At 41.2% G+C, this 23,888-nt stretch overlaps 1 protein-coding gene and 1 long non-coding RNA gene across 3 annotated transcripts; one reads left to right on the top strand and one right to left on the bottom strand.

Moving 5' to 3' along the window:
* Positions 1-6,353: 6,353 nt before the first annotated feature.
* Positions 6,354-11,043, bottom strand: LOC111940697 (uncharacterized). Its single transcript, XR_002869623.2, has 4 exons — positions 9,426-11,043; positions 8,004-8,855; positions 7,242-7,294; positions 6,354-6,917 (listed from the first exon to the last, which is right to left on the bottom strand). It is a non-coding gene; the product is annotated as an uncharacterized LOC111940697 (long non-coding RNA).
* Positions 11,044-11,052: 9 nt separating this feature from the next.
* Positions 11,053-21,967, top strand: CCT8 (chaperonin containing TCP1 subunit 8). Of its 2 annotated transcripts, XM_086883337.1 has the most exons (16): positions 11,095-11,234; positions 13,020-13,110; positions 13,714-13,793; positions 14,974-15,123; positions 15,376-15,556; positions 16,270-16,331; positions 17,005-17,142; positions 17,584-17,762; positions 17,879-17,945; positions 18,026-18,113; positions 18,221-18,336; positions 19,595-19,666; positions 19,839-20,003; positions 20,401-20,520; positions 20,971-21,069; positions 21,733-21,967. In XM_086883337.1, exons 1-15 carry the CDS (start codon positions 11,175-11,177, stop codon positions 21,061-21,063), a joined length of 1,662 nt encoding a protein of 553 aa, XP_086739463.1. In that variant the 5' UTR covers positions 11,095-11,174; the 3' UTR covers positions 21,064-21,069; positions 21,733-21,967. The 2 variants fall into 2 exon arrangements, with proteins under 2 accessions (XP_086739464.1, XP_086739463.1); XM_086883338.1 differs by lacking the exon at positions 20,971-21,069 and having other exon boundaries at positions 11,053-11,234.
* The last annotated feature ends 1,921 nt before the right edge of the window (positions 21,968-23,888 follow it).

Raw genomic sequence — 23,888 nt, 5'->3', positions numbered from 1 at the left:
TCTCTGCCCATGGCAGGTGTGTTGGAACAGGATGAGGTTTAACATCCCTTCCCTTCCCTTCCCTTCCCTTCCCTTCCCTTCCCTTCCCTTCCCTTCCCTTCCCTTCCCTTCCCTTCCCTTCCCTTCCCTTCCCTTCCCTTCCCTTCCCTTCCCTTCCCTTCCCTTCCCTTCCCTTCCCTTCCCTTCCCTACCCTACCCTACCCTACCCTACCCTACCCTACCCTACCCTACCCTACCATGACTCTATGATGTCTCCCTGAAAGTTACAATATTATAACCAGAAAGAGCAGTATAGATGCATCAGACATGTGACTATCATATAATGACAGGATATGTGTATGTGAATTTATGTTGTTCCATAGAATGAACTATATTAAACAAGAAATCAAATGGTTACAGTCAAAATCTGTCAGACCTAAGACCCGCCTCCTCATTTATAGTCAATGTGGAACATTTGTACTTCTCTGATACGATCTGCAATGATAGATGCTCACACGACCTTCTCCTATGAATCCAAATTCAGCCAAAATTGCTTATTCCAGTGAAAGGCATTCTATTTTTTATAAACCTAGAGGCACATCAGGAGAAAAAAAAACAAAAAACCAAACAAATACTTTGCCAAGATTTATCTGCTAAGATAAATCAGACAAGACAACTTCAAAGACTATTGTACCTAGGGACAGCTCCTCTGCAGAATAAAAGACAACTCTGCCAATTTTCTACTAGGACATTAACAAGAAAAGGTTGGGTAAGGACAGTGAAGTGCTGCTTTTTCAGAGGGGGTTAAAATAGCCCTTGAACTTTGCTTTTCATAAATGATCACCCTGAAGCTGATTGCAAGTGGAGGACTAAGCAGTACTGCTCTTTCATGAGTAATACCACATTTTTCCTCTTGTTACAGGAATTTATTAGGGAAGAAGCAGATATTCTTGTGATCTAATGTACAGGACTAAGCCAGTCAGTCATATTAAGACTCCAGAATATTCCAGTATTAAGTGACCCACTGCAGATGCCCAGAGAAGCTGACTTTAGTTGTGGGATGGATTATGCTGGTGTGTCCTCCTGCCCAGGTCACACTATGATCTGACGCTCATTAGACATCAGCCTTGATGAACTGCACCTGGGCTAACCCCCTCTTGAGCTTATCAGAAATATTGTTCCCAGCAAATGGTGGTGTCTAGCAAGCACCAATTTTTTCAACGCACAGCCTTGGAAATTTATTTTTCTTGCCTGAATCATAGTCCAAGTGGAATAATATTTTTGTTACTGAATCCTGAAAGAAACTCCTTGACCTGAATTGAAGCCAGGATGAAAAATTGCTAATAACTAAAGCCCATTCTCTTTCAACTCTATAAACAGTAGTTCAAAATGAGTTGCTTAGAGCTCTCAATTATAAGGGGCTAATGCATACTGAAGTCCACTCTATTGACTCTATTGAAGGTTAGGATTTTTCCTTCTATTTTTTACTTTCTCTCAGGGAATTTTCTCATATTTGTTGCCTAAGAGATGGTAACTTGGAAGATGGCTACTTGGGAGACAAAAGATGTGGTCGGGAGGAGGAGGAAGGGGAAGGGTGCGGTTTGTTGCTGTCTCTTGGCTGGGGAGATTTTTCTTGGAAAGTGCAGAGACACCCTGAAGATTTTGGCGGTGGAGGGGGGGGCATGCCACAGGGGCTGTGCTCAGCTCCTTGCTCCCTCTCACTCTCAGGCTTGGAGGTGAATGGTGCCACTGTAGGGGAGAATTTACAGCCACCATGGAGGTCAGCCCTTTACTGCTTCTCCTACCGTGGGTGAGCCTTTGCTCCTAAGACTGGCCATTGAACTGGGACTTTTTCAACCCCTGAGCTCACTGGGAAGGACCCTCACCATCCAATGGAGTGCCCCAGGGGAAAACCCGAGACACCTTCCCCCACCCGCCTCTGAGGGAGCATCTCCGAATTGCTGCTGCCCAGCCCCGCTGTTTTCTGCTTTGGCCTTTTTGCTACACTTTAACCTGGTATCATATGACCGCTCTGTGGATACCCTGTGGTTCCTGGCACATCCCCAGAGCATTTGTTTTGCCACCCTGGGGGTGCTCACCGCTGCTGTTCCAGCCTGCTCTCTGAGGTTCCTGCTCCGGTCTGTTTTGCCATCCGGAGTGCCCCTGAGACTGGCTGCCCACTGTGGGTTTGCAGAGGGAGCCGCATCTCCCCCTCACACCGGCTGAGGCGCCACTGAGCGTGTGGAGAGAGGCGGCTGAGCCCGCGCCACAGCGCCCCCTGCCGGCGTGGGGGAATCACCGCACCCGCCCGGCCCAGAGCCACCAGCGCCCCTGCCGGCCCTGCCTGGAACTGCACCCACGGGAGAGGGCCTGACAGCCCAGAGAAGGCTTCTACTGACTGGGTCTCTGGTTGTTTTCCTGTTTGTTGTTACTGCTGTTGTTGCTGTTTGTTTGCCTTGTTATTTATTAAAAAAAAATAATAATTATATAGTATATATATATAAAGTAATATATATATAATATATACACATATATAATATATAAACATGTATATATTATATATGATATATATAATAACACAAATTATATTGTATCATATACATTATATATTATTATTTATAAGCATATATTTATATTGTATGCATATTACATATGTGTATATACATATATTTAAAATTCAAATATATTTATATTATATATATGTATATGTATATATATGTATATATTCCAGCAAAAAACTGTTACTCCTTTTCCCATTTCTTTACCTGAAAGCCCCATAATTTTGAAGTTATAGTGGTTTGGAGGGCAGGGGGTCATATTCTCCATTCCAAGGGAGATTCCGCCATCCTTGGCAGGCACCTGTCTTTCAAACCAACACAGTCTATAAACTGGAGTCCAAAGTGAGACCCCTTGAGCTCTCTATTCACATTATTACATAGAAAGTGAGAAAGCTGTCTTCAAGGTGGAGAAACATTTTCAAAGAAAGATATCCACTCAAGCCCAGTTGGTGCCTGCCCCAGGACCCTGGACATCTCATGGGCCAGATCGACACAGCTGGAACACCACTGAAACCAGGATCAGCATCCCCTCTGCTGGATCTACATCGGCATCAGGACTAGTGAAACTTGCTTTTCAATGCTGCCCCTCAGAGGGCACATTCTAGAAATTCACAATATCACAGAATGGCCTGGGTTGGAAGGGAATTACTTGAGAATTTCAATCCTTCAAACACAACGGAAAATTAGAAAATTACTACTGAACAAACTAAAAGAGAAATAACCCCTTTTCTTTTAAGTCCTGTATACCCACATATTAGAAGGTTTTGCTATTCCTCTTCACACCACCATTTACAAATTTCCCCATAATCTCACTTAAGCTTCCTTAAACTAAGAAATAGACACAAAATTTACAGCAGCAGGTATCTGTGAGACTGTTAGATGCTGTGCAAAGGACTCATTGTTTTATCCTAGATTTCAGGAAGAAACATTGAAAAGCATGTGTCTGGAATCCTCTAACACAGACAAGTAGAGATACATGACCAATGGAAAACAATCTATTCTTTAGAGCTAGATTTTTTAGAGAAGTTTGCAAGACATTTTCAACCTTTTGGAACCATACATCATACAATGGTGTGATACAATTTGTAATCCCACTTGTTCTAAGATTTCTCTTGTTTTCACACTACTGACAGTCTGGTATACCTTATTGTAACTCCTAAATCTGACAATAGATTAACTGAATAAGCCACACTGTTATTAGTAACTTAACCTACATCATCAGTGGGTAAAATCATTAAAAAAACTTCAACAGTAAAAATATTGTACATGCCACTCTTTCACCATTTCAGCTTGGATTCTAATATGTAATATCAATTATTAGTTCTCAAATTCATAATCCTTTGTCTCATCAGAACAGAACATTTTCCTTTGTAGTTTTTTTTGTACATGCATTGTACATACATTGTACAGTAACAAAAATTCAATTCAAATTGCTGGTTACACTGTATTGTAAAGGATTAGAATCATGGAAGCACAGCTTCAGGGAAAAGACAACTTTCTAATATCCAGCCTAAACCTTCCCTGACACAGCTTCATTCTGTTCCCTCAGGTCCTCTCACCAATCACCAGAGTCAAGAGATTGGTGCTTTCCCTCCACTTCCCCTTGATTTGAGGAAGTTGTAGACTGCAATGAGTTCTCTTCTCAGTCTTCTCTTTGATGTCCACATTTTAGTAGATAGTACTCAGAACCTGGGCCATAAGGATGCACGATAAACATTCAGACATTCACTTTACTAGACAATGTTAAAAAAAAAAATAAATAAAAAGGATGCTCAAGTCCACCACAGATAAAATCTATTTTTGATAAGCAATGAACACCTAGCCTGTAGAGTTACTAAGATAGGCAATACTGATGATGCAGAAGTATTTGGACAATTATCCTTCAAAAAGAAAAAAGGCAGAGATTTCTTTATGGCTTGATTACTGTTTAAAGAATCTTAACCCAAATACAGTTTTGAAATGAAACCTGCCTGATACTACTGAGTCATGGAATCATTACGTCTGGAAAAGACCTACAAGATCATTGAGTCCAACATTTGACTGAACACCATCATGACACCTTCACCTTGGAACTTCAACATCTGTTAGCTAATATCAGTGAGCTTGGGGCTTAACATCAGGATGTTACTTTTTTTATTCTTATTCGTATTCTTGTACATCTTACAGCACTGGTACATTAACAATGACTTGTCTTGAAGGTTTATTAGAAAATGTTCTCTGCTCATTCCTTATATGTAAACTTTATTGCACTACTTAAATTATACCTTGGTTAACTGTAATGATTTTACTTATTTACGTGTATATATATATATATATATATATATAACTTCATTTTTAAGAATAAATTTTTAAATAAATAAATAAATTTTTAAAAATAAAATAAATAGTCTTCAACGTAACAGGTTTTTTTGGGCAGTGTGTATCTACTGTTCAAACAGAAGATCACGCTTTGGGGATTTAGTGTGCAAGACTGAGAACAAGACCCATGTGATAGTCTCCACTTAGTGGTACTAATGAATCCACTCCGTGGCTCTTGGCCCATACTACATCATGGCATGATTCCCTTATTCATGCAGCGTGGTGTGGTAATCTCCTGCTTTGCATAAGTGCACAGCACTTATTCATTAACATTTCTTTAAACACCCCAAGAACTAGGCAGGAAAGACTATGCATTTTCCATAGTGTGAGCTATGGTTCTTAGTTACAGCTGGGCAGGCTTTGCAGAGCAGAAATGAGGGCTGCAGGCATGTCTTTAGTGTTATTTTGATTCACAACCAATTTTTTGATTCAGGCCAATTTCTGAGCTGCTGGTGGATACATGGGGCTGACAGAGTAGCCAGGAAATAATGGGACATGCTAAAGTTCCCCAGGTCATGCTGGTAGGTCACACTCCATGCTGGCAGCAAGAAGGACAGTGTGCATGCAGACCCTGGGCCAGAAGACTGATCTGAGCTCTGGAGAATGAACTTCTCAACAGGTATATTCAGATGACACATGACGAACAATCCTAATATTAATCCTCAAATGATAATATGAGGGATAATATGGGACAGTATGAGAAATGAAATTTTTAGTTACTTGGGGAAGGTCTTTAAAATTATTTAGGCAGAGAAACAAAGTATTAAAGATTGGAAAAGCCTCTGTCTCTGTGCTGAAGATCTAGTACTGGTTCAGACCATCCTTAGAAAATTCCAAATTGGGCATCAAAGTCACGATATGACAAAGTGAAGAAAGAAGACCACAATAAATAATTGTGGCTCAGGCACTAGACAGCTTAAGTTGTTGTCTTGATCTCAGAATCCTGCCTTTTTAGCCACATATTTTTTTGCTTAGTGTTTTCAGAGCAGAAAGTTGTGCAAATCAGGTGTGTTAACAGCTTGTTTCCAGGAGGCTGCAGATAGATGTTAGTTATTCTACCCTTCATTACTTTATTTGGGTGTTATTTCTGCCGAAGTCTTCATTCATTCAATGCCAAGTTTTCCCCTCTCTTCCGCTATTTCCTATCTTTTCCAATTACAGCTTAAAACTCCTGTTTCCCTCACTCCTTGGTTTGGTGTTCTCCAAGTTTCCATCACCACATAGGTCCTGGTAAGTCCTTCCCACCTGACAAGAACAGTTGAACTTTCAGTAGCAGCAGGTATGTATTTCCAGGTATTTCCAGGCTTTTGTGCACTCCACTGGACAAGAGTTCCCATATGACCAAGCTGAAAATTGAAGAGAGGTGTTTCACTAGCCCTTATCTGATCCCGCATTTAATTTCCTCAATCAAAACAGAACTCACCATCTAGAGGACATGTCATTTTTACCCAATTATGCTTTTTTTCTTTTTTCTTATGACAGCAAAACAAGAAGGATCTCAACAATTTTGCTTTCTCATGAGATAAACTCTTGGAGTACATTTTGTTGAGTACTGTATCAGTGTCACAACACGTGTCTTGATTGTACCTGCAATACAGTCTCAATATAAACAGCATTGATTCCTTTCTGAGACTATGACCCTTTCCAATTTGCTTGTTTTGAGGAACTTCTGAATTCTTGTCACTTGTGCAGGTAGAATCACAGAATCATTTAGGTTTCAAAAGACCTCTAATACCATTGTGTCCAGCTGTTGCCCCCACAGTGCCAAACCCACCACTAAACCACATCTCTCAGTGCCTCATCTAAAAGTCTTTTGAACACTTCCATGCTAAGGCAGTACTCCTCTAAAATCTCCAGAAATGCTTTCCTGTGACTCAAGCTAACTGGATTGAGCTGTAGCAGAGAGAGCATACACTGAGGTAAAAACACCAAATGGTAAGGAAATCTTGCTTTCCTGTTTAGCTTGAAATCCTCTGCACAAGTGAGAGAAGCCCAGGATGAGGGTAGTGTTTAACCCAGGACCTGTAGAACAATGAACAAAGTAGTACTTAGCTGATTGGATGTACTCTAGTTGATTAGTCTAGTTGATTAGTCTAGTTGATTAGTTCCTTCCCATTATATTACAAGTCACATAAATACAGTCTGGGGGAAAGCTAAAGTAACTGCTGCTACTGTTACTAAGAGAATTATTCTGAATGTTCAGCACTATGTGGTTCATGATTTTCTGTTTCTGGTTTAAGCATGATTCTCTGCAAACTCAGCATGGACCTTAGCCTTCCCTCAAGATGCCACTCGCATTTTTTTCACTGGCCAGTATTATTGGTGAAATACAATTGTTCTACTCACACTTCAGCAGATGCTTTTCAAACCCTTCTTTTCCACTGCTCAGGTTCCCACAGCTAATAAGCAAACAAAAATTAACATTCTGTCATTTTTATGAACTTCCCAAGATCTTGTTAAAATTTTACCATCCTAGAATTTGACAAACAAGTGCCTACATATAAGCTGGGGATTTCCATGTGCACAGTTATAGGTTTTGGGTGGTGAGAGTGCAGCCAACGGCCAATAGCCAACCCTCTGACCTTTTCATGCTCCTTTAGCATGGCAGTGTCTGTGCAGAAAATAAATGGTGTAGATGCATAGCTAAAAAAAGATCAAGGCCAAGTCAAAGTCGTGATTAGACAGTGAGTCCCAAATAAATCCTGTTTGTAACACAAAGAGATGTTTTAGTGTTAATTTGATACAGCTTAATACATATTTATTTTCTATATTCATAGTCACAAGCATATGTATCTATTATGATTTTAGTGGTATTCTGGCTTTAGAAAATGTAGGTAGCACAAGCTTTGATAAAAGCACTGTACGAAGAGGGCAGTTCAGAAATCATAGAATAGTAGAGTATCCTGAGCTGGAAGGGACCCACAAGGATCACTGAGGATCAGTTGAGTAAGTGCAGTGGAAGGAACAGCCAGGTATTGTCTACTATTGGGGAGTTTCTGTGTGGATTGCTGATTTCCCCTGTCAGAAGTATTGTTGCTGTTAGTGTTTGTTTTCTGAACTCATTGGAGTTTCCAATAAATTGTTCTTACCTCAACCTGTGATCTTTACCTTTTGTGCTGCCTGTTCTCCTCTCTAGCCCACCACGTGGTAGGGTAGGGTGGGAAGGAAGGACAGTGAGTGCACGGTTTCAGTGGAAGCAATAAATTGGAGAGTACCATTCCTAAATGACTACACCTATCAGTCACCCTCTCCTCCAGGCTGGGCAAGCCAAGTGACCTCAGCCACTCCTTGCAGGGCATCTTCTCAAGACCCTTCACCATATTTGCTGCTCTCCTTTGGATGTCCTCTAATAGCTTTATACCCTTTTGATATTGGGGCGCCCAGAATTGCCTCCAGCACTCAAGGTGAGGCTACCCCAGTGCAGAGCAGAGCAGAGCAGGACAATTCCTGCCTTGGCCCAGCTGGTGATGCTGGGCCTGATGACCCCTAGGACACAGCTGGCCCTCTTGTGACTCATATCCAACTTTCTGTAGACCAGGATCCCCAGGTTCCTTTCCCCAGTGGTGCTCTCCAGTGTCCTGTTCCCCAGTTTGTCCATACATGTGGGGCTGCCCAATCCCAGGTGCGGAATCTGACATTTGTCCTTGTTAAAATCCTTACAAATACCTGGAGACAGCAGAAGACAGCAATGGTACAGAGAGAATGTAGATTATAATGAGAAAAATTTATACATAGACTTGTAGAATTAGGGCAAACTACAAAGAGTCATTCAAGCTGTATCACTAGCAGACGTTCATCAGTTCATGGAATCTAAACTTTTGTGTGCTGACTTAGGAGTAACTACCTCCTCTGTGCTCCGTGGCTAACATTAGATTATGGAAGTTGCTTTATAAAGTATCTTGACTCTAGAACAGGATGGATATTTCCTTCTTCCCTTGCTTCAGTGTAGTGCAAGATACACTGGAAAAAAGAAGAGAGGGATAAATAGGGTTATGTCACTTGTGCCAACCTCCAGCAATTCCTTTTGGAAAAGCTCACACTTCTTGGTCACGATAGACATGGCTGAGTAAGTTCCCTCTTCTGCTTCAAGTGGTATCTACCTCCGAATACTTCTGGCAAAACTGCATACAAAATTTTTTGAAGTTAATTTGTGGGGCAAATCACGTAGTTTTCCTCTATCATTACTTTTTTGTATAGGGGCAGCGTACAAAAGTGTTACCCTGTTACCCTGTTTTACAGGGTGAAGTGATTTAATTTTAAGAATTACAGACACTAAATTTAAACTGTGTTCTTCTGGGGTTACTTAAGCAACATATATCAAGTGATTTAATGAACCTTGCAGGCAGCCTGCTATAGAGGTGGAGTAACAATCTGCTGGCTTACAGGCTCAGGTACTGCAGTATTATTTCTAAGGCTTTGAACTTCTTTTCTTTAAACAGTGTATTTGATTTTGTGTGACACAGAAGCAAAGTTAATAAAACCTGTCAAACTTAAAGCACATCCACTGCTTCCTGGCAGGACCTCAATTACCTGTTGAGGTGTCCAGGTGGGCCTCCAAACTGCTCTTCACCATGTTCTGTAGTGAGCATATTACTTGGCATTACCCTGGAAAACAAGAACTTGACTGTAATGCATCCAGCTCTGGGGTCCCCAGCACAGGAAGGACCGGGACCTGTTGGAGCGAGTCCAGAGGAGGCCACCAGGATGATTAGAGGGATGGAGCAGCTCTGCTGTGAGGAAAGTTTGAGAGAATTCAGTCTGGAAAAGAAAAGGCTTTTGGATGACCTAATTGCAGCCTTCCAGCACTTGAAGGGAGCCTACAAGGAAGATGGGAAAGAGACTACTTACAAGGGCACGCAGTGACAGTTTTGCAAAATGTGGAATATATAAAATTCTCATAAGAAGTTATATTCCTTAATGTTTGGTCTTTGTATACATTCAAGCCAAATCAATAAGAAGGGAGAGGTAATCCCTGAAACAGATAGCAGCTAACAAGCAAGTTCTAGGTGATGTCCAGGTGTCAGAAAAGCAAATTACTTGTTGGTAGAATTGCCTTGTTAAGGTTTAGGGCTTGACATGCTTTAATGATCTCAGATGTCGGGCAAGGAAAACAAAGGGAAGAAGGATACCCAGTGATAGTGGGCAAAAAGAGTGCAGAATTTATGTGCCACAAGGATATCTGGCCAAAAGAACTATAATAAAGCCAACTCAGCAATTGTGCTGAGGTCAGCTTGAACTGGATGAAGGGTAAATCTGGCAGGGGGAGATTGTTACCACTGACTCACAGACCACCAACTCAAGAAACTCACTGACTCAAAAGACTAATTGGCACGAGAAGCAAGAATCACTAAAAACCAGCAGATAGAATACTAATTAATAAGAGAACTATGTAACTTGCAATGAATGAACATTAACTCTTTTGATAAAACATATTAATAGTAAAAAGTTTTCATAGATAGCATGTGTTATTTGTGGAAGACCACTGAGCACCTAGGCTCGTGCAAGTATGAAATAAATTGCCAATGACTCTCTTGAGTGTTTATTATTGGCAAGTTGCACATCAGGTTGCTCATCTGATTTTTGTGGACAATAACAGGACAAGGGGAAATGGCTTCAAACTGAAAGCAAGCAGGTTTAGATTGGATATTAGGAAGAAATTCTTCCCTTGAGGGTGGTGACCCCTGGCACAGGCTATCCACGGAAGCTGTGGCTGCCCCATCCCCATCAGTGTTTAAAGGCCAGGCTGGAAGGGGTTTGGAACAATCCGGTCCAGTGCAAGGGGCCCCTGCCCACGGCAGGGGCTGAAACTGGGTGAGCTTGAAGGTGCCTTTCGACTCAAACAGATCTGTGGTTCTGTGATGCTTAGTTTTCCTATGTATGCACTGCGCTTCCATTTGGACAAGTATGTACTAAGCAAAACGCTTGACTGGAGTCTGCTCAGTTTTACGACGAGCGTTTATCATCGGCGGCCATATGAGAAGCCTGCATTATTGCTGGAACTCCCATCGCAAAGGGCACCCGAGGAACGCCTACGGCACGGTCTGCCGAACCGGACAGAGAAAGAAAGGCTGTGAGGGAGCCAACCCGCTCGCCCGACGCTCCACCGGCTGCGAACGCGGCCCGGCCTCAGCGGGGCGAGCCCCGGGCCCTGCGCGGCCTGAGGGGCGGCCCAGCCCCGGCGCGGCTCCGGCCCGCCCCGCGCTCCCGCCGTGCCCCGCGCGCTCCCGCCCTGCCCCGCGCGCTCCCGCCGCCGCAGCCCCGGCACGCAGTGGAGCGGAGATGGCGCTGCACGTCCCCAAGGCCCCGGGCTTCGCCCAGATGCTCAAGGAGGGGGCGAAGGTGAGACCGCTTTTGGATGGATGCGCGGATGGATGGATGGGTGCGGGACGAGTCTCAGGGTGGCGGTGCGGGGTAAGCCCCGGAAGGCCGGCAGGGCCCGACGGCGCCCCGTGTCCCGCAGGCCGGGCCCGGGGGGTTCGGGCACTGCTCCACTCCTGGCTCGGGGCCCCTCCGCGGCCTTTGCGCTGCGGGGATCGGTGCCTGCCCGGCCCTGCAGGGCGGTGCCCGGCGCACGCGGCCTTCCAGAAAGCTCTGTGGGGCCGGGATCCCGCTTCCCGGCCTTCCCCCGGGCCGGGCCCTGCCGCTTCATCCTGCGGCCCCGGGGATGCGCCGGGGCCCGACTCGTGCCCGCGCCCTTCCGAGAGATCTCCGCGGGGCTGGACAGCAACATTCAGCCGGGCCCTGTACTTGAAGCTATTCGGAAGTGTCTGGGTCGTCCTGCTCGACTTTTTGTAATACCTTTGTCAGTGATTCTGAACCATGTAGTGTTTTCTATATATTTCCTTTCATTTCATTTCTATTTCATTGTATTTAGCGTTAACTTAATAATTTGGTAAAGTTGAAGGCCTGTGCCTTAATAAAGGAGAAGCTTTCTTTGAAAAGTGGACAGAAAGCAAGCAGGTGTGGGATTTTTTTCTTTTTTATTCATAGAACCAACAGAAAAGTTTGGATTGGAAGGGACCTTAAAGATCATTTAGCTCCAGGCCCTATCCACCTGGTCTTGGATGCTTCCAGGGTTGTGCATCCACAGTTTTTCTGGGAAATCTGTGCCAGAGCCTCACCACCCTCACATGGAAGAAATTCTTCCTAACACTTAATCTAAACCTACTCTTTTTCAATGTGAAGCCATTCCCTCTTGTCCTTTCTCTCCAGATCCTTGCCCAAAGTCCCTCTCTCCCTCAAGAAAGAGGGAAGATAGGAAGAATTTCTGTTTGCTGCTACTTAATTGAAGGAAAAGTGAAGATAGCAGATCTGAAACCCCTTTGTGTTTCTTTTTTGAATCCTTCTTGAATCCAAAGAATGGCATATGTTCAGGGTAGGGGCAGAACAGGGAACCAGAGTGGCCTCAGTGTTGGAAAATTCAAGGCCAAAACAGCAAGAGTTTTCTTATGCAGAACAAGGATTCAGCTGGCAATCTAAAACGTTTGGTTTGTATTTAGAGAGTAAACATTATTACTACTTTTCTCCCTTCTCTTATGGACTGCACAGTACTTTTTATCCTGCTTTTTCTTTCTTAACGTCCTTTCTGGGGATCCCATCTTGTCTTAAGGTTTCCAAACCAAAGCCAGGCTGATCACCTTCTCAAGCACAGGCATTTTACTTAATGATTCTACTTTGAATTTCTAAACTGCACATATTTTGAACGTAGAAGTGAGTTACATGATTTTTGTAGTGTACAAAGGTGTGAGTAAAGAAACACGTACAGAAACCCTTGCCCTTCGCCAAGTGGGTCTTGCTTGTTTTCTCTTTCTCTTTGGCATGTCACAAAACTTTTTTTAGAAGATTGAAGGGATGCAAACTGTATTGCAAGTGAAGTCACTGTTCAGATTTTCTGTTTAGAAGTTTTTAATGCTTGCTGAGCTGCCTAGTTGAGGTGTACACGGTAGTTCTCACTGTCTTTGGGTAAGGTTTGGTGTCTGTTTAAACTGTAAGTGAAATACCAAATGCATATCAATAAAAAACTTTGAGGGACTAAGTAGATCAACACTGCTTTGATAAGAAATTTCTAGCTCATGGCTTTTTTTTTTTCTTAGCCTAATTCTGATCAGTCAATTTTCTCTTTAGCATTATTCAGGGCTAGAAGAAGCTGTCTACAGAAACATCCAGGCATGCAAAGAACTTGCTCAAACCACTCGTACAGCATATGGACCAAATGGTAAATAAATCCTAAAATTATTGCTGCATTTTTGAGACAAATGCTATGTTTGGAGGCTAAACATACCTTGACAAAGAAGCAGCTGTTTATTGCTGGGGGAAACACATTGGACTTGCTCTAAAACTGCAAATACGTGACTATTTCTTTGTGACTGTGGAAATCAGGTTCTGTTTTGACAGTTCTTGAGTTACTCTCAGTGTCTGCTTTTGCCAGGTTTTGTAGCAGTTACTGTATTCTCTTTGAAAAGTGGTATAAAATACATGAAAAAGCATAAAAATTAAAGGAAACAGAATAACACGGCAGATAGTCATAGCAAACACAGTCTTGTTCAGCCAGATATATGGAAACAAAAGGTTCTCCTGTATAATTTAATTAAATAATGTGCTGGTATTTCTGAACAGAAAACTTTTTACTCAGAAATTACCAATTTCTCCATAATGTCCCACACATCAAGTGTTATTTCACAAAAATGTTTTAAAGTTCTTAAATGATAAACAGAGCTAACATTTTAATATGCAAGGTACACCTGAAAGGAAGCAGTGTCCATGTGCAAAATATTGTTTGCATAATGAATGATTTTTTATAAATTGTTTTCCCATTTAGGAATGAACAAAATGGTTATCAATCATCTGGAGAAGCTTTTTGTTACAAATGATGCTGCTACTATCCTGAGAGAGCTAGAGGTAAGTTTTCTTTCTTGAGATGATGTCAGCTGTCATCTGGTGATTCTGCTCATGGGCTGTTAGGGTTCTGACTGTCAGTGAGGAAGTGGCACTACCAGATGGTTTACATGTGTCACTTTGGAAGTAATTTACTTTTTTCACTGAATTTGAGGTCCACAGTGAAGAATATAATTCTTTTGTGAAGCAGCATTAATAGTTGTAGGAGATACTTAATACCATACTTCCCCCCAAAACCAGTAGGTTTCAAAGAGAAAGTATTTAGAAATGCACTGATTTGCAAAAGTCTGCATGACATAGCTGTTGAGTTAATCTCCCAGTGTTGTTGCCTGCCATGTTCTCCCTATGGCTTAGAATCCATCAATGGAATTTAAGAGTCTAAGGCTATATTAGCATCCTTCTGTAAATACTGTAAAGGCATGAAAAGGCTGTCCTCTCCTAATTCTTCTTCCTACTTCAAATTGGTATTTGTGACACAATGTGAATAATATTTTCCTGAATTTTATACTTAGTGATAGAAATAATGTAAATATAAAGTATTTCCTTACTGAATTCATTGTGTTGGTGTTCAGTATGAGTAGAATAACTGTGGAAGTCTCAGTTCTGTTTGTAAAAAATATTATCTGCGTAATAGTGACCTAATCTGATATGTTTTGCATGTTACTTTCTAGTACAAAATATCAAGTATAAATATTCAGGAATACTGTGTTTTACTGCATTTACTTAAAAGAAAAGTGAAGCAGTGCAATCTTTAAGCAGAGCTCTCCCACATCTCCCCCCCTTAAAATGAAACTGTTACTTAGACATGTACTTTGTGTGTTGCACATGAATTCAATTTGGAGATCTAAACTCCGGACTGTTTTCCTGGGTAGAACTCAGTTGTGAAGCCACTGCATCCTGTAAAAGTAGCTCAGAACCAATGTCAGGCGTGTCTAATGCATGTTGTAGTGGCAATGTTCAGTTCTCTGATTTTTTTTTTCTTTGAATGTATGTTTGTGCTTTGTCTTACTAGGGTAGTTAGCCAATTAAGATTATCTGTGCTGCTTTCTTTTCCAATTTTGTGTGTTCTTAGTATCTCTAGGTGCAATTCGAGATAAGAGAGTTTAGAGAGATGTGTAGAAAAGCCTGAAGCTGCAATCATAGGTGGGGTGTTAGTCACCAAGATGTGTAACTTCTTTCAAAGGTCCAGCATCCTGCTGCGAAAATGCTTGTGATGGCTTCACACATGCAAGAACAAGAAGTTGGAGATGGAACAAACTTTGTCCTTGTTTTTGCTGGAGTTCTTCTGGAGTTAGCAGAAGACCTTCTGAGGATGGGGTTATCTGTCTCAGAGGCAAGTTATATTCTTATTAAACTTCACACAGCTTGAATCCAGATTGCCACTGATCAGTTTTGTTGGGTCATAATACTGTGAATCATCTGCTTTCTTCTCACCTAATTTTTTAGATAAAGGTGTTTGAAGGGGAACCATGTGTTATGTTGCTTATGACTGCTTACTTGCCTTGTAAACTTCTGCATCTGTTAATGGTTTATGGCTATTGAAAAGCAGAAGCGTTGTTGTGAATATTTACTGTTTGCTGCACAGGTGATTGAAGGATATGAAAAGGCTTGCAAGAAAGCCCTAGAAATTCTTCCTGACTTGGTGTGCTGTTCTGCAAAGAACCTTCGAGATATTGAAGAAGTGGCATCTTTGTTGCACACATCAGTCATGAGCAAACAATACGGCAATGAACGGTTCTTGGCAAAGCTTATTGCTCAGGCCTGTGGTAAGTGGGCAGGAGTAAATGTGGGCACGAAGCTAAAAAACTGAGTAGCTTTGCTTATGGTCCTTACATCTTCGTGTAAGATAGAAAGTATGGTTAGTTTAGCAGGTTGGGTTGGATGGAACACTTTACCTCTGAAATGAGGGTAATCTTCCTCATGTTGAACTCTACATTGGCATTGTAGCTCAGAAAAGGTTTGCCTTTCCTACTAGGCATTTCTAGAAATAGCTTTCAAGTCCTTTTAGTGCAGAAACCTATCTTTCTCCCTCTTTTTTATATCATTAGGTGAACGTATTGCGCATCACATAAGCTGTTGCTAGTTGAAGCCACAGAACAATGGAAATAAGACTAGTTGTGTTGAATTGTTCTCCCTTTAGATTTCTGGGACAAAACCTTCATTTTTAGTTGCAGTGATTTCTCTAAGTGCTGTAGGTCAGACTTATCTCTTGACACTATGCATGCATATTTGGACTTAATTAACTGAGCAGCCTGAATAAATGTTTCTGATTATTACTTTGTAAAAACAAAATTTCTGTTTCTCTTTATGCTAGTTTTTAGAAGGTTATAACTGTCTTGAATTTAGACAGATATCTCATATCACTGAAATTAAGAGGTTCAGAAAAATTCCAGGCATTATTTTTGGTGTCACTGTTCTACTTTATTCATTGGATTCATTAGGCAAGACATTTACTTTTTTTTTTTTTTTTTCCCTCCAGTTTCTATTCTTCCTGATTCTGGTCATTTCAACGTTGATAATATCAGAGTGTGCAAAATTGTGGTAAGTTTGAAGCAGCAGGCTTTACTGTAATTATTAAGGTAAACAGTGTAATGAAGGTTAATTTTTGAACTTCAGGAGAGTCTCTTCTAATTTTGTTCTGGCATTTGTATTAAATTTTGGAAATCAGTCTTTGCTGCTCTTTTTTGTGCCCAGTAGCAGCATTCAGAAACAAAAATCATCCATATTGAAAGTAATCTAAAATGGGAACCTCTTAGACAATGGTTGTTGTTGCTGAATAAGCTGAAGTCTTATATTAGGGTGTTACATCCAAATGATTGTAAGGTCTGCTTTTCAGGCAGAGTAGTGTAGCTTTCTGATAAATAAAAGGTCAGTAATACAATGTTCCCCGATAGAGCAGTTTGGGTTGGGTTGCAATGTGTCTTAAAGATCACCCAGTTCTAGGCCCCTGCCATGGGCAGGGACCTTTCACATGGGCAGGGACCTTCCACTAGATCAGGTTGTTCCAAGCTCTGTGCAACCTGGCCTTGAACACTTCCAGGGATGGGGCAGCCACAGTTTCTTTGGGCAGCCAGGGCCTCACCACCCTCACAGGGAAGAATTTCTTCCTGATATTTAATCTAAACCTACTTTCTTTCAGTAGGAAACCAGTCTCTCTTGTCCCATCGCTATTTGTCCTTGTAAAAAGTCTCAGATTCCATTTATTTCCTTTCAGGGTGCTGGTATTTCTGCTTCCTCAGTACTGCATGGCATGGTTTTTAAAAAAGAAACTGAAGGAGATGTTACTTCTGTCAAAGATGCAAAAATAGCTGTGTATTCCTGCCCTTTTGATGGTATGGTAACTGAAACTAAGGTATGTTAAAGCTCAAAATAAGTTGCATCTCTATTTATTCATATGTACTCTTATTTTTAGACTTAGCTATGAATATTCTCAACACTTGGTGATTGAGATATTTCGGTGAATATTGATTTTATTAGTTTAAAAAAGTTAGTAGAAAAGTTCTGAACCTTGATTGCTTCACAGGGTTTTGAGATAGGGGAAATGATGTTGGTTTTGTTGGGTTATTTGAGCCAAACTACTGCTTGAATTTCTGAACCTCAAGGTTGTCTAGAATGGCCTGGTGATTTCCGTTTTTTTTTCCCTCCTGTTTTACCCTGTTGCCTGAGAAGGTGTCACTCTTACAAAATAGGATGACTTGAAGTTTATAGATAGATTGGGAGACAAAATGGTTTGTCAGAAACTTGTAGGCATGTGGCTTAATGCTAAACTGTAACAGTGTATGTGTTTTATTAGGGCACCGTCCTAATAAAGAATGCTGAAGAGCTGATGAATTTCAGTAAAGGAGAAGAAAATCTAATGGATTTGCAAGTCAAAGCTATTGCTGATAGTGGTGCAAATGTAGTAGTAACAGGTGGCAAAGTGGCAGATATGGCTCTTCATTATGCCAACAAGTACAATCTTATGTTAGTCAGGTAAGTACTAGGAGAGCATGAAAACATTTGGACTACCAGATATATGAAATGTACTTGGCAAGATAAGAGAATACTCTTGTATGTGTTAATGTTGTTATGGAAACTTGTTTTTAAAGGTTGAATTCCAAGTGGGACCTGAGAAGACTCTGCAAAACTGTTGGTGCAACAGCCCTACCCAGACTGGTATGTACTTCCCAAATGAGGTGCAGGAGGGTGAGAACTGATGAGCAGGTTCAGTTCTTAACTCATGTTTTTCTTTCTAGACTCCCCCTACTCTTGAAGAAATGGGTCACTGCAATAGTGTGTATTTATCAGAAGTTGGGGATACACAGGTTGTGGTGTTTAAGCATGGTATGTATGTTCTGTAGAACTGCTGACACTGCTGTTCTGAGGTGTGTTTGTATGTGTTTTGGACATAAGATTAAAGAATTAGTTCAGTAATGCATGTCTCTGAACAGAAAAGGAGGATGGTGCCATTTCTACTATCCTCATTCGTGGATCTACAGACAATCTGATGGATGACATAGAGAGAGCAGTGGATGATGGTGTCAATACTTTCAAAGTACTCACAAGGGTAAGTAATGAGAACACTTGAGTTACCAGAAGTGAGAAGTAGATCATTTGAGGCATGGCTTGAGCCTGCTCTGTGCCCATTTGCTACAAAGGCTGTAGATATTAATCTGCTTAGGTGCCTTCTGGAGCTGGAGAGATAACTGTGTAGTATTGAGGTGTGGAGGGCTGTGTAGGGAAGACAGCTGTTGTTGTGAACACAGGGTACATAAAAGGTGGTGCTCAACATGGATTGCATTCAGTTTTCCAGTAATGAGTGAGTTCTTGAAGGGGGATTACCTTTACCACTTTTTAAAGATAGTTAGCTCTTTCTTGACTTACTCCCTAAATGTTTTGTAATATTCCTTGGAAACAAGGCACAGAAGAAAAGCTAGATAGCTTTGGGATCAGGAGAAACTGATTTGTTGCAGACTCAATTTCTAGTTCACTGCTGATAATTCATGCTTTCTCTACAAAATACAGGTAGGTTTTTATGGATAGAAAAACTCAGTTTTACAGAGGATTTTTTTTTTGTGAGCAGTTTATGTGGTCTTAAATATCATTTAATTTTTATTCTTTTTATACAAAAGAAAATGTTCCTGTATTTAACTGGAAAACAGTATGCAAAAATTGTTAAAACTGTTAGAATCTTAATCTCCTCTACATACCAAGACATGGACATTGATTTGAGTACAGAACTGCTGTGCATTTTTGATTGTCTCCAGGAGCTGTCCTGTTTTAAGATTTATGATGATTACTTTGTGTGTTAAGAGACCAGAGTTAATAACTAAATTCTGGTTTGCCAAATGATGTACAAAGTGCTTAATTTAAAATGAAAGAATGAAGTGAAAGAAAACAAAACTGAAACTACCAACACCTTGTAATACCTGTTGACTTAAACTTAAGTGTACAGTAGATTGGTTTTCTGTACGATATTTCCCACCAAAATAGTAGAAAACATGAGAAAATCTAGGAATGCTGTTGCAGTTAGCCAAGAGTTGCAATTTTTTAAAAAAAGCCAAAAAATCCCCCACACAAAACCCATTGCATTATTGTTTTGATTTTTACAAAAGAAGCTGTTTTTCTTCAAAGACATTGGAATGAATGAGGAAATTCTGGTAGATTTCCCTTATAATGCATATTTGTTCTGAAGTGGATTCTTAATAAGTCTGTGTGGAACAAAATTCTGTTGCATTCTTGATAGACAAGAAAAATCCTTAAAAAAATAAGAAATAATGGATGCTTTGAGCAAAACATTGTGTTTTGGTGTGGTCTTTCCACAGGATAAACGTCTTGTTCCTGGAGGTGGTGCAACAGAGATTGAATTAGCCAAGCAAATCACATCCTATGGAGAGGTACAGCAAACAGGCTTCTTGGCTTTTCATCTTCATACACACGTCTTACAAAAAAGTACAAATATTATTTCATACCAACATATATATATGTGTGTAATAACAAGTGTGGGAGGAAATGCCTTCCTATCTTACAGTTTTTGAAGTGCTGACATGGTTTTCAATTTCATTTTAGACTTGTCCTGGGCTTGACCAATATGCCATCAAGAAGTTTGCTGAGGCATTTGAAGCCATTCCTCGAGCACTGGCAGAAAACTCTGGAGTAAAGGCTAATGAGGTTATCTCCAAACTGTATGCCGTGCATCAGGAGGGGAAGAAAAATGTTGGATTTGATATTGAGGTAAATAGTCTCTCATGTTACTTGTTGCCTTGCAGTGCAGGGTTATACTTAACAGTACTTCTATCAGTATGAAGTATTTATAGATTATTTTAAATTGTTGGAAGCTCTGTCAGGCATGGTCTAGAATAATAACTTTTTGGAATTGAAATCCTTAAATGTTCTTCTTATCATCAAGCAGTTCAATTTGGTACAGTATAATGGCTTTGTGTCAGAGGTGGAGTGGGATACTGAGCTAATGTGACAGGGAGTAGGTCTTGACTAATTACCAACTTTGTCTTCCTGCTAATGGATTAGGAATGCAGATTTTCTGAAGGGAGATGTGATTAGAAAAGTGATACCACCTTGCTGGGTGAAAGCCTGAGAAAGTGTTGAATAATGTTTTTTCCCCATCTGACAGGCTGAAGCTGCTGCAGTGAAGGACATGTTTGAAGCTGGTGTGTTAGACACCTATCTTGGAAAATTCTGGGGTATCAAGCTAGCTACAAATGCAGCAGTAACTGTTCTAAGGGTTGATCAGGTAAGCTTATGTGTCATTTGGGTGCTGAATTAAAACCTGACAGAACCCTCACGGAAATAGGTGGAATCTCATGGAAATGCAAGGCATAAACATAATGCTACTTGAGAATGTGGTTTGTTTGTTTCTGGAAGCCAGGAAGTCATTTGTTCAAGAGCTTGTAATCTGGAATGTGGCTGCTTCTCTAGCAGTACTATTAATGTTTGTTGGGTTTGGGATTTTTTTTTTTTTTCATTTTGTTGATATTTTGAAGACAGTTGATGTTTGTATCCTGAGAGTTACCCTAACTTCTGTAGGAACAAGCTTTAATAGGAAAAAAACCCCTTCTTTCATATATTTTTACATGAAAATCCAATTTTTAGGAAAAATAGAGGTTACAGTCTTGATGATAAAAATCTTTTGATTATTTTGTGAAACTTCGTAAAAATGAATTTGCATGTAAAATTTCTGTAGATTATTATGGCAAAAACAGCAGGCGGTCCAAAAGCCCCTAAGCAACAAGGACATTGGGATAAGGATGACTGGAAAGATGAGCCTGAAAACTAGTGTGCAGTAAGCTCTGTTTCTCTAGCAGAGAGGTATCTCTGTGAGTGCATGCTTGAGTTCATTGACAAGCACATGGCAGACTGTATGCTCCTTGAGAACACATAACACTGCTGTCTTCTGCTGTGTGCTGATTGCTACATCCTATATTTGTGCCTTTGAAAATGCATTCTGCTCCTAAAACCAAATTTTCATGGAAGGGATGATAAGTGCAGGTTCAGACTTACCTTAGTTGTCTATGTAGCCAGTGCAGAGAATGAGCTTTAATATGGTAGGACTAATGGACTTGATGGTTTTAAAGTGTGATACTTAGAGACAATAAATGAGAAAAATAGCTTTGATAATCTTCCTTTATGCAGTGTGCACCCTGTAAATTAGTCTGCTGTTGGCCTATTTGAGTACTCACTTTCTTTAGACTAACTGAAGTCTTACTTTGCATGCAAAAATGGCATAAAATACCTTTTTTTTACTGTATCAGGGCTCAGCCTCTACCATTCTGAACAAAAATAACTAAGTTAATATCTCAATGAGATGGATATTCACTGGCTTGGGTTCAGAGTAGGGAAACTGCATGAATGTAGTGAATGCTAGCAGTCAGCATCACGTGGCTGTAGAGAAGGGTATGAGCCCGATTTTAACATTAGTTTTTTCTACTTCTCTATTCTTTTCAAGATCATTATGGCAAAACCAGCTGGTGGCCCAAAACCTCCATCAGGAAAGAAAGACTGGGATGAAGACCAAAATGATTGAACAATTTAACTGTATTTCTTAAGTGACATGACTTTGTGAGTTTTTTAATATCCCAGTTGGAGCCTGTCACAATGTTTTGAATTTGCTTTAAATTATGAACAGTGTTCAATGGAGTGCAGAACTTTAAACACCTCAATAAATGTACTCACTGTTAAAATGTTGACTTACTTCGTTTGGAGCTAGCATGACATGGTTGTTCCCAGTGTGTGAATGTGCAGGGGATGAATGACACTGTGGGTGTGATGGCTGACCCGTGGCTGGCTGCCTTACGCTCTCTTCTGGTGAGGAAGGAGCCAGAACTTCTCAGGGGCCGAGTTAAAAGGAGGAAATCACATACCACTTTCTGTTGTGGGCACAAGAGACTCAATCTGCAGGGAGGCCGACTGTGAGCCTGCTGCAGAGAGCTCATGATCCACGATTGTTGTGGCTCTTGGTGCTCTTATTTGTGCTCCTTGGCCAGTACTTGAGTGTAAACAGTCAAATAAATGTTGAAATAATTGTTGGCAGCAGGTCTCCTGCATACAGTAGCCCCTCTCCTGAGACCCCACTAGGAGCACTGTGTACAGGTGTGCCCCAAACATAAGAAAGATGGAGAACTGTTAGAGTGAGTCCAGAGGAGAATTCACAAAGTGGATAAGGGGACTGAGCACTATGGAGAGGGGCACAAAAAGTTAGGGCTGTTCAGCCTGGAGAAGAGATGGTTGTGTGGAGACCTCACAGCACTTCCTATTATCTGAAGAGGCTACGGGGAAGCTGGAGAGGAACTCTGCATCAGAGAATATAGTAATAGGACAAGGGGGAATGCCTTCAAACTGAAATATGGGAAATTTAAGGTTGACACACAGAAGAAATTTTCCCCTGTGAGGGTGGTGAGGCCCTGGCACAGGTTGCTCAGAGAAACTGGCTGCCCCATGCCTGGAATTGCTCAAGGCCAGGTTGAATAGGACTTGGCGCAGCCTGGTGTAGTGGGAGGTGTTCCTGCCCATGGCAGGGGCTTGGAGTTGGACGATCTTTAAGGTCCTTACCCACACAAATCAATTTGATTCTATGATTCTTATTTTTTTACATGCATGCATCTCTCACCTCACCCTTTTAAGTCCCCATGCTCTCAAAAGGGCATCCTGACAGCAGTGAACTGCATCACATTCTAATGACCTTAAAAATAAATGCTGAGTAGCACTAGCCAGCATGATGCAGAGTGCTGGAATCTTTCAACTGAAGCCCCCTGTTAAGATTAATCTTAGGAAGTAAACAGCTTATGTGTCTCCCAGTAGCTTGAAAGGATAACTGCACTTGAAATCCAAGCCACTTCAATAATTAATCCTTTTACTACTCTTGCCAGTGCTACTCTATCTCACAACCAGAAGGGAGTGGAAGGCTAAATCAAGTCTGGAACTATCTTATACCCAAATAAGGCTGCCATACAACAGCTCTACTAATGATGGCTTTATAGTCAGTTGGTGGTGAGGCTGAAAAATGAACTCAGCAAGTTTTCAGAAGGATTGGCATACTGCTATAGTCAGCTGCATGAGGGCCACTGCTGCTGGCTCTAAGGGTTGCAAGAACAAGATGCCCATTTTCTTAGTAAAGCTGTTGTGAAAAAATGCACTGAATGTAAGCAGCTGCTGCTCTAGCTTGGCAGAGCCAAGATTTCATTCACATGAAAGCCAACATGAAGCTTGTGGAGAACTTGAAAGTCACGTCAGTGCAGGACTACTGGTCTTAAGCTTGCTGTGCAGAAAGGCTACACAGGACAGCCTGTAGTGAGAGTGAGCTGAGCACTCAGCCTTGCCAAAGCACCAGCAAGAGAATGCCTGGAGCATTTGCAAACTTGAGAGCTCCTCTATTGGACATAAACTGATAGTGAAAAGAGAGCTGAGGCTGCAATTGTTTTGGCTCTTAAGAGCTGTAGGAAGAAACAGCTTCCTATGCTTGGAACCCAGGTCTAAAAAACGCATGGGAACACATGAAAGCTAGTGAAGTACAGTTCAAAAGTAGAGCTGGTTGCTTTAAAGTGAAAGAGCTGCTGATCAAGATTTATATCAACATCCAAATTACTCAACAAAAACACAAAGCTG

The sequence above is a fragment of the Cyanistes caeruleus genome, chromosome 3 (genome assembly GCF_971803275.1).
Source record: "Cyanistes caeruleus chromosome 3, bCyaCae1.hap1.1, whole genome shotgun sequence".
NCBI lineage: Eukaryota > Metazoa > Chordata > Aves > Passeriformes > Paridae > Cyanistes > Cyanistes caeruleus.
This window is presented reverse-complemented; position numbering and strand designations above follow the sequence as displayed.